Genomic DNA, 11022 nt, shown 5'->3' with positions numbered 1-11022 from the left:
GAAAAGCTCCATAATCAAATGACAGGTACCATTTACTGAGCCAGGCATACAGGGCTACTTTATTATTTTTTTCTAACTACCAAAACACATGGCAAGGTAGATACTACTCCCATTTTAGACAGGAAAATGAAGGTAAGAAACAGGACTCCCACCTGGAAATGAAGCCAAAATTCATGATCAGACTCTCATACAGCCTACTACTTCTCATTTACTGAATAATTTAAGTAAATAAATAGGACAAACATTTTTCTAACAAAACCACTTTTATTTTTTAATCATTTTTACTACCAAATACAGAACAAAACTCAAGTGTGGAGGCAGTATTCACTTGATTTTAACTGATTATGTGTTAAAGGTTTGTGTCCCAGTGCAACCCTACCTTTGTGCATAAAATGTTCACTGAAAAATAACCTAAAGGTGGATTCCCTTCGATGTTAACATCTTAAGTCGGTGACATTTTAAAGCCAAAAATTTAACTGCTTTTGGAAAGTTAGTATATTTGTATGCAGCGATTACAAGTGAGGGAATAGGTTTTAATAGTAGGTTTAACCATATGAAACTGCCAATATTTTTACTAGTTTTTTCACTTAAAAAAATGGCAGTGTCATATGGTTCAACCTTTATCTACCAAAAAAGTTTCCAAAAGTTTAAACAAATGTCATTTGTGTTCAATTTTGTGTTTAAAAAAATGCAATGATTAATAGAGGACTATTACTAGAACTTCTTACTCACTATAGACAAAATTCCTTTTGATAAAATCTTTAAAAAGTTACTACAAACTGTAAAAACAATGCTGCTTTTCTATATGGCATTTCAACTTTTAAAAGTTAAAAAAAATTATACTCAAACTTGCATAAAACCTACAATTCCAAGTCTCATTTTCCCCATAGTGCCAGCCACTCAAACACTACTCAAGAATATTTCATAAATGAATAAATATACTATTTAGTACTGTACAGTAGATACATACCATGGACAGTTTCTATTACTATTCCAGAAAAGGCAAATATTTATATTTCACTGAAAATATTAATTTACCAGGTATAGGTGGGATCATTTATCCTAAAGTTCACTGCTTTACTCAACCCAATTCCTATACCCAGAATATGTGAAATAAAATTACACTAAAACTGCTTTAGATAGAAATAAAGCCAACTTTGACAATTCTGATGGCAACTAATTGCTACAGTGATGGATTTCATCTTATTACTATACTTAAGTATGTGGATTGAAAGGGGAAAGATCTTGATTTGTAAAATGAATGAGGTAAATGTCATACATTCAATAGTGTAAATAAATACAAATACAGTTTTACAGGAACATGAACATAAGTTTAAGGGTTTTATTATCAAAGTCTTGTAAAACAATTTCAGAAACTGTACATCAACATGGCACAGACTGTAGCCTACTTTTGTTTATACTGCACAAAAGTGAAGCTTGAAACTCCTGTAACTAAGAAAACAGTTGCCTAACTACTTTGTATTTAACATGGAATCACTGTGTGCATAAGATTACTACTGCAGTAACAGTAACACAAATTTATTGGTTTTATACAACTTGAGATCAAATAAAAAGTACATTATCAAGTAGATTTGTCTTATTTTAAAAGCATATGAAGGTCAATTTAAAATGCACTACCCCTTTTCCAACACTGAGATTAAAACAAATTAATAAAAGAGTGGAAAATTGAAAATCAGGACGAGAGATAACTTTCTTTTACAGATGGACTCAGGATAGGCAGAAGCTTTCACTGATGTAGATGTGGAATAAATTATTTCAGGAAAAAAAATTCCCAAACACCTTATGAAAAAGTATACAACTCTACTTCAAAATACGCTATTTACTCACTGCCAAAGACAGTTTCATTTGAAATCTTGTTTCTGTAATTAAAGCCTAATCAGCCATCAAAAAAGGTTAGTGCATATATAACCTTTCAAAGTTAAACAAAAGCCACAAAAATTTAGCCACAAGGCTTAAAGGATTATCTATTTCAAATGTTCATTTTCAGATGTAACTATAAGAATGTTAATCTGTCATGTCAACAAACAAGACCATAAGTGGGTCCATCATGTTGGAGGATTTTAATGACATTTAGGATATTCCTGCCACAATTAACATGCAATCAGTGCATTCCCTACATGGCTCTATTACGGCAATGAATCAAATTCTAGAAATACTATAAGTGAACTTACTTAATAAAGGAGATCATACAACATAAACAATCCATGCCTGCTGTAGATGCATGCAGCTTTTCATTTTTGTTATGAAGCAGCACCAGAATAGTAAAACTGCTTGGTTACTCAATCAGATTTCACCATGTCAAGACCTGGTTACTCATGTATCATTTTCTAAAAGCTTTTGGATGTAAATAACTAATATCAAGATCAGGAGCTTTATAACCATTTATAACTCAAGAGCTGTATACATCCAGGTTTGAGATGAACAAATACAGCATTAAGAAATCACACAAAGGAATGACACTGATGCATGTATACAGTTGGACTCCCATGGGGGCAATATTCAGTCACTCATATCCATGTCCTCCTCATGATGATCATCCCCATTCACCTTAGATTCTCTTAGTGAATCACCAGTTCCCTTCTCCACAGAGCATTCTTTTGTTTTAGGGGAACCTGGCTCTGGCGGCTTCTTCTCCTCCTTCTTCTCTTTCTCGCTGTCATACCCTTGCTCCTCTTCATCGTAATCCCGTGTAACCTGCTTTGCCAAGGAGAATAAAGAAAGTAAACGTCTTCCCAGAAAAATCACTTCTTAACATTACCAGCACTACCCCAAATATCAAAGTAAATTAGTTTGTAAACATACTTTTACATCTTTATCACTCTCTGATTTTCTTTCCCGATCCTTTTCCTTATCTTTACTTTTCTTCTTCTTGCTTGTTGACCGTTCTCTTTCATCTCTGCTTCTTTCTTTGTCTTTATCTTTCTTTTTCTCCTTTTTATGTCTAGGATGACAGTAAAATATTCTCAAAAAAAAAAAAAAATGCTTTAAAGGAACCAGTCAAGAAGTGTCACCCGTGAGTATAGCAGTAAGTTTAAACTTGTTCAGACGCTGAGCCTGACCCAGTTCACATGACACAAACAACAGAGACCCGCTTCAAGACGCCGGGTACAAGCTGTGCATTAGTGATACAGGCAAGAACACCGTAAGTGCTCACTCGTAACCAATCACAGTCTAAACTGCAGACAGTTTAGGTCTAAACACTTTTTATAATAACACAGTCTCAGGCAGAAAGGGAATATATCAGCATGTTCTTAGGCACTTTAATTCTTGAAAAGGAAGAAAAAGTCTAGGAGAGTTTTTAAAATAAAAACTGACAGCTTCTGAAATGTACGAAGTACAGATCCATAGCACTAACATTCTTACCTCCTAGGAGACGGTGAGCGAGACAATTTCCTTTTAGGTGACCTAGGCTTTTTAGGAGATCTCGTGCCACTCCTACTTCGTCGTCGTCGCCTCTCTCTGGAACCACAAATGTGCAAGCTAGATTTTAAATTACAGTATTATCTAAAAAATGCAAACACATCACAGCAGATGTGTCTATTAAGGGAGCTCCACTAGGAACTCCTACAGAAGGATCTGATAATTAAAAATCCATTTTTGTTTGTTTAAAAGACTTGATTTTTAAATCATCTCTACACCCAACGTGGGGCTTGAACTTACAACCCTGAGATCAAGAGGTGCCTGCTCTTCTGACTAAGCCAACCAGGTGCCCCTGAAAGACCCATTTTCAAATACCGTTTTGAGCTGAAGACTCAAACGAATAATTTTTAACAAACTGTATGCTTTTACTTTCATGCCCTCAAGAAAACCCTAACTTGTGTCAATTCTTAAAGACAAACGTTCTGGGGCACCTGGGTGGCTCAGTCAGTTAAGCGTCTGCCTTCAGCTCAGGTCATGATCCCAGGGTCCTGGGATCAAGCCCCGCGTAGGGCTCCCTGCTTCTCCCTCTCCCTCTGCCCTTCCTCCTGCTTGTGCTCTCTCTCTCAAATGAATAAATAATGAAATCTTAAAAAAAAAAAAGACTAAAGTTCTAACTCAGGAAGGAAAAACAGTCTGAAGGAAACTATTTCAGAACTCAGTTTTAAATTCAAAAATTCAGTGGCCAGAACAGGTATAAGATAATAAGCCATGATACGAAAATCAACTGCTAAAAACAATCCAAAAAAATTACTTTTGTTAGGTAAAATTCAAGAAGTAGAGTTAGTAGTAACAGAGATCAAAATGACTCCCTATATTTCAACAAATGATGTTCCCTTCAACCGTGCTTTGAAAAATTAGTTTTAAGATGCATACAGCCTTCTCCTCTCTAAAATTGTGGCATTTTCTTTTTTTTTAAATATTCTGCTTCTGTCACTATTCTCAAAAATTTTAAGACTTGCAAGATGACCATTATTACAATTTAGGCACAAAGAAATAATTAAAAATAAAATCTCAGACTTTCAGTTGGATGAATGGGGTGGCTGGGTGATAAACATTGGGGAGGGTATGTGCTATGGTGAGCACTGTGAATTGTGTAAGACTGTTGAATCACAGACCTGTACCTCTGAAACAAATAATACATTGTATGTTAAAAAAAAGAAGATAGTAGGAAGGGAAAAATGAAAGGGGGGAGATTGGAGGGGGAGATGAACCATGAGAGACTATGGACTCTGAGAAACAAACTGAGGGTTCTAGAGGGAAGGGGGGTGGGGGGATGGGTTAGCCTGGTGATGGGTATTAAAGAGGGCACGTTCTGCATGGAGCACTGGGTGTTATGCACAAACAATGAATCACAGAACACTACATCAGAAACTAATGATGTATGGTGATTAACATAATAAAAAAAATAAAAAAAAGATGTAAAAAAAAAAACAAAAAAACTTTTTCTTTAACTCTTAACAGCCCTCTGTGACCTCCCTGACTTCCCCTGCCAGAAACATTACACACACAACTTTTCATTCATCAAATATTAAGTTTGTCACGTTTGTACAACGCATACTTTTTGCTACTGCTCTGTGTAACCAAAACTCGAAATACCCTAGATGAAAGAGATGTTTTATATATTTCTGTGTCCCTGTATAGACTGTAGCACAACTGCAAACACAGCAAGTATATAATAAAAACTTAAAAGAATATGCCTTAACTTAGGATAATCCAATAATTAAGTAGGGTAAAGTGCTTATAAGTAAGTACATTAAGTAAAGCAATAGCAAAAAAAATGCCTCTAGTTTTCAAGGTAAGAAAATATACGTTGCTCATCCCATCTTTTATGCCTCTGTGCTACCTATATATTCTGTAGACCTGGCTTGGCATTTCCTTAAGCACTCACATCTGGTTTTGTTTTTTTTATTATTTTTACCTTTAAGAAACTATCACGCTGATAAGAAACGCAGACCCTTTAGCTATTCACAGCAACCACTGATCTATTTTCTCTTTAAAAGATTTACCTGTTCTGGACATTTCATATAAATGGAATCATACAATATGTGGTCTGGCTTTCATCTGCTGTAACGTTTTCAAGGCTCATCCATATTAGAGCATCTGTCAGTACACTTTCTTTTTATTGCTGAATAATATTCCACTGTATGAATATACCATTTTGTTTACCCATGTTAGTTAATGGACATTTGGGTTGACTTTGGGATTATCCTGACAATGTTGCTATGAACATTCATGTAGGAGTTGTTGTGTGGACATTGTGTTTTCACTTCTCTTGGGTATACCCCTAGGAGTGAAACTACCGTGTAAAGAAATTTTTTTTTTTTAAGATTTTATTTATTTATTTGGCAGAGAGAGACACAGCACAAGAGGGAACACAAGCAGGGGGAGTGGGCGAGGGAGAAGCAGGCCTCCCGCCGAGCAGGGAGCCCGATGCGGGGCTCGATCCCAGGTCCCTGGGATCATGACCTGAGCTGAAGGCAGACGCTTAACGACTGAGCCACCCAGGCGCCCCTGACCCTGGTTTTCTTAGAAATTATTAGTAGTAATTATTTTCTCCAAATTTATCTTCATAACCTTGTCTGCAAAGCCACAGGGATTGCCTGGCATCTGGTATGAGTGGGGGCTGATTAAGGAAATAGCAGAGGAGCTGGGATCCCAGCTAAGCTTCAGGGTGCTCAAGTAAATCTGTGAGAACTTCTCCCTCTATCTTTCCAACAGAATGCTGAATTATTCTAAATCTCACCCTGAGCCGAAGGCAGACGCTCAACGACTGAGCCACACAGGCACCCCAAGAAGTTCTAACTTTTTAAGGAATTGCCAAATGGTTTTCCAAAGTATCTGCCCCATTTTACATTAATACCAGCAATGCAGAGTTTCAATTTCTCCACATCCTCACCAACCACTAGTTATCTTTTTTTTTTTTAAATATAACCATCCAAGTGGGTATGAAGCAGTTCTGATTTGCATTTCCTTCATGACTAATGCTAACGTCTTTTCATGAGCTTACTGGATACTTGCTTATCTTTGATGAAATGTCAATTCAGATTCTTTGCCCATTTTTATACTTGGTAATCTGATTCTTCCTATGTTTTAGATAACAAGTTCCTTACTAGCTTATATATAATTTGCAAATATCTTCTACCACTCCGGATTATCTTTACTTTCTTGACAGTGTTCTTTGAAACACACGCCTGTAGTACTGATGATCTCCAATTTATCTATTTCTCTCGTGTTGCTTATGCTTTTGGTGTCATTTAGGAAACCACTGCCAAATTCAAGGCCATAAAGATTTAATTCTATGTTTTCTTCTAGCAGGTTTTAGTTTTAGCTTTTATATTTAGGTCTTTCATCTACTGTATTATTTTTTACATACAGTGTGAGCCTCCTAGTAAATTTGAACATCAAGATTAAAGAATACTGCAGCAAGACATGTGTAAATGAGATTGGAAGAAAATGGAAGTAGCCATCCTTACTACTAGCATATGAATTCCACATTAAGAGTGAAAAATGTATTTTTTCTTTTTTTTTTAAAGATTTTTTATTTATTTATCAGAGAGAGAGAGACAGAGGCAGGCATAGGGAGAAGCAGGCTCCCGGCTCAGCAAGGAGCCCGATGTGGGACTCGATCCCAGGACCCTGGGATCATGACCCGAGCTGAAGGCAGACGCTTAACCAACTGAGCCACCCAGGCATGTATTTTCTATGGAGTAAAGTTGCAACATTGAATTTTCACTATGGCAGATTAAAAACACAATTACTAGTCTGAGAATGACACAAATTGGAACTTACATGGCCTCTCATTTTATCAATAAATGACTATATATGTGGATATTTTAAACATGACTTACTATAATAAAATGAATTTAATGCAGTAACTCAGCATACATTATTAGCCATTAAAACTTAACAAACAAACCAAATCAGGATGTGAAATATATATGGCAAACAAAAACTGACCTCTGTTGAATTCCATGTCATTTCAAATATAACACCATAAAATATTAAGTAAAAAGAACTTTATTCTTCCAAATTGCTTTTAAAAAACTTCAACACTGTAGTATGTATCTATGTACTGGAAAACATTTAATGCTCACGGCCTATTGATATTCTTGCAAAGTTATAAAAGGTGCCAAGAACTCATAATGCCACCTTACCTGCTTGCACTTCTGGAACGTCTGGCTGTGCTGTAACTTTTTGGTGGTGTTTTGGAACGTTTCTTTTCTTTGTCTTCTTTCTTTTTGTCTCTAATAAATGAACACAGTTTACGAATGCATTAGAAGAAATACAACAACTACAAATAAAAACAAAAGCACAATGAGATCTAATTCTTTTATTTTAAAGATTTTTATTTATTTGAGAGAATGACAGAGAGAGCATGAGGGGGGGAGGGTCAGAGGGAGAAGCAGACTACCTGCTGAGCACGAAGCCCAATGTGGGACTCGATCCTGGGACTCCAGGATCATGACCTGAGCCGAAGGCAGTTGCTTAAAACCAACTGAGCCACCCAGGCACCTCTGATCTAATTCCATTCTTAAAATATGAATATTCTTATAGAAACTGTAATAGCTTAAGTGGCATATGTGTGGTAAGTAACTTTAAAAAAAATACCCATTTTCTAACTATTCCATATAAAACTTCTCTCCCATAGAGCAAAACAGACTATGTGATGAAAAACTAATATAGGATATTGTCCAATTTCTTGGTATGTGTGGCAATAAACAAGATTTATTTATTTAAAAAATATTTTATTTGTCAGAGAGAGAGAGCACAAGCAGGGGGAGCAGCAAGAGGGAGAAGCAGGCTCCCTGCTGAGCAAGGAGCCCGATGTAGGATCCAATGCCAGGACCTTGGGATTATGACCTGAGCTGAAGGCGGATGCTTAACCAACTGAGCCACCCTGGCATCCCAACACCAATAGTTTAATAATTGTCTCCAGGCTCTTCAACACCCCTTCTTCTCTCAGCTGATTACCAATTTCCCCACCCACCATGACTCTGTGTCCTGTCAGGCCAGAACCCACAAAGCTTTACCAAATTTAATGATCACTATTACCAATATTCTTCGAAAGCACATACCCCATATGTTGTTAACCTTTACCATGGACCAAGTCAACCTCCTACTTTTCTTCCTGCTACATATTCTGTGCTATTCAATGCTATCAGAAAACTCTCCCATCACAATGGACTATTACTAGACATTCTTCAATTCTAAATCTTTTCACAGATTCTTGTAAATTTACTTTTATTTCCTACAGCATTTTTTCCTCCTAGATTACCATTCTCCCCAAGACTCTGGGCAAAAGGTAATCAATGTATTTGCTGAATGAGAAGTCCTTCACTCCCATAAACACATACATACCTATCCTCAACTATAACCGTAGAGACTGAAGTATCCCTCTTGTTTTTCTAAGCTAATCCCTATAGTTCAAATTTTTGATTACAGTAACAGTCCCTCATGGAGACTCAGTCATGTTTCCACAAATTGATCCTCTATCAGAAATCTTTTCAAAATACAAATTTGAAAAGATTAACTCCCGGTTCCATAACTTTTCCATCTCTTTCCATTTTTTCCTGGATCAGGTACAAATTCCTTAGTGGGAACAACACAGCCGTCTATGTGTCACCTGCTTCCTTACACTTGCTGACCTTATTTCCTAGCCCCCCCATACCAAAATACTTGCCATTCCAAGAATTTATGCTAACTTTGTAAACAACATTCTCTGCCTGAAACCATGCTCCTAACTGCAGTCAAGTCTATCAGAATTTCATACTCAGTCACTTCTCAATTATCTTCCAATACTACTAGCAATGACTCTTACTTGGTAATTACATTAACCCCTCTTGTATAAAAAAAAAGTTCCTTGAGGAATGCCCAATTCCTCTTTGTATGATATTCATTTCATTATGCAAGCTTGTTTGACTGGATTAAGATGACTCACCCTATAAAATATAGTAGCTAAAAGCCTCATTACAGGCTGAATACTCAGTAAAGCTACCCCCAAACTTTTGTTCCCAGCTGAGCTGTATGTTCACTGAGAATAAACTGTTTTGGACTCCATCTGTCCTTATTAATTACATAAATATACAAATGCATAATGGATAGTATAAAATAAAAGGTCTGCTTCTAGGAAAAAAAAAAGCATTGTGAAACTATCCATGTGACAACTATAAATGAGAAAAAAAGAATAAAAATCTAGGCGCTTTTTTAAAAGTGATAGTTCTCTTGACACTGTAAAGGTGGTTCAAGTGAAAAAACAATGACTTGGTAAATGTTACTCAAGAGTACATATCAGGGGCGCCTGGGTGGCTCAGTCATTAAGCGTCTGCCTTCGACTTAGGTCATGATCCCAGGGTCCTGGGATCGAGCCCCACATCAGGCTCCCTGCTCCGCGGGAAGCCTGCTTCTCCCTCTCCCACTCCCCCTGCTTGTGTTCCCTCTCTGTCAAATAAACAAAATCCTAAAAAAAAAAAAAAGACTACATATTAATTTAAAAGGGTTTGGCCCTATATGAAAAAGACTGACTACTGAGTGAATGCATGTTTAAGTCAAAATACAATGTTAAGGTAACGATGTTTGTTTAGTGAATCCTCAACTTTAAACCTTCTACTCATTCCAAATCATGGGATAGGAGGCTAAGTATGGTTCAGTGTTTGCCATATAGTAATTCTTAATAAATGTTTATAAGGTGCTGATAATGCGATTTATAAAGGTGAATTAAGGCATGGTTGCCTGCCATCAACTCTTCAGCATACCATAAGGAATCCTAGTAGCACTACATCCTTAGGGCTGAGAGGAAAGAAGGAAATGAAAGAATGTAGTAGGACAGGTAAGAATTTTTACTACAAAGAAATCGTATCTCTGTTTTCAGCTATAAGGAGAAACCTTAAGTTTACAAAGGAGCCCAAGAAAACAAATGTCAGCCTCTTCAAACTTTAAATAGTTCCTTCTCGAATCTAGCCCTATCTCCTTTCACCAGCTCTTTTGTCATTAAGTAGCCCGTATTTAGGGTCTCGGCAACTCTAAAATTTGTCTTCCTACTCAATGTCAATGGTCTACTGTACCTGGTTTTTGATGTGCTCCTTGACCTTCTACCTCTCTCTCTGGAATGAGATCTTCTCCGTCTTGGACTTTTGGATCGTCGCCTACTCCTTGACTTAGAATGTGATCTCCTTCTTGATCTGCTTCTTGACCGCCTAATAGCAAAAGAAAGCCAATACACATATATAAAGGTAGAAAGACTAGCTCTGTGACTGTTTCACTTAGCATCAAACAAATGATTCAGACATACGGCTTAATCATCAATGAGTGGGGGTAATTTCCTATCAGTTGCTGTAAAACCACCTTTTTTTTTTTTTGAAGGTTTTTATTATCTTAGGGAGCGAGAGCAACTGGGGGCGGGGGGGTGGGGAGAGAATCTCAAGCAGACCCTGTAGCCTGATACAGGGCTTAATTCCACAACCCTGAGATCATGACGTGAGCCAAAACCTAAAGTCAGATGCTCAACTGACTGAGCCACCCAGGTGCCCCTAAAACATCTTTGATACCCTAGAAATCAATACCTTCTAACACCTAGAATTTCTC

The 11022-nt window shown here is 37.0% G+C and overlaps 1 protein-coding gene across 10 annotated transcripts in view; it reads right to left on the bottom strand.

Moving 5' to 3' along the window:
• Positions 1–250: 250 nt before the first annotated feature.
• SRSF11 (serine and arginine rich splicing factor 11) overlaps positions 251–11022 on the bottom strand; it is a 44835-nt gene continuing 34063 nt past the window's right edge. For 3 of the 10 annotated variants that reach the window (XM_035726941.1, XM_035726942.1, XM_035726943.1), the window contains exons 9-13: positions 10503–10634; positions 7596–7685; positions 3385–3501; positions 2824–2983; positions 251–2718 (exon numbers count right to left, since the gene is read on the bottom strand). In XM_035726941.1, the coding sequence (XP_035582834.1) occupies positions 2521–2718; positions 2824–2983; positions 3385–3501; positions 7596–7685; positions 10503–10634 (697 nt within the window). In that variant the 3' untranslated portion in view covers positions 251–2520. The remainder of the gene's footprint in view (positions 2719–2823; positions 2984–3384; positions 3502–7595; positions 7686–10502; positions 10635–11022) is intronic. The other 7 variants (XM_027614204.2, XM_027614254.2, XM_027614114.2 and 4 more) reach the window with 6 other exon arrangements.

This window comes from Zalophus californianus, chromosome 4 (genome assembly GCF_009762305.2).
Source record: "Zalophus californianus isolate mZalCal1 chromosome 4, mZalCal1.pri.v2, whole genome shotgun sequence".
NCBI classification, from domain to species: domain Eukaryota; kingdom Metazoa; phylum Chordata; class Mammalia; order Carnivora; family Otariidae; genus Zalophus; species Zalophus californianus.
Note: the sequence above shows the minus strand (reverse complement) of the source record. Positions and strands in the feature narration are given on the sequence as shown.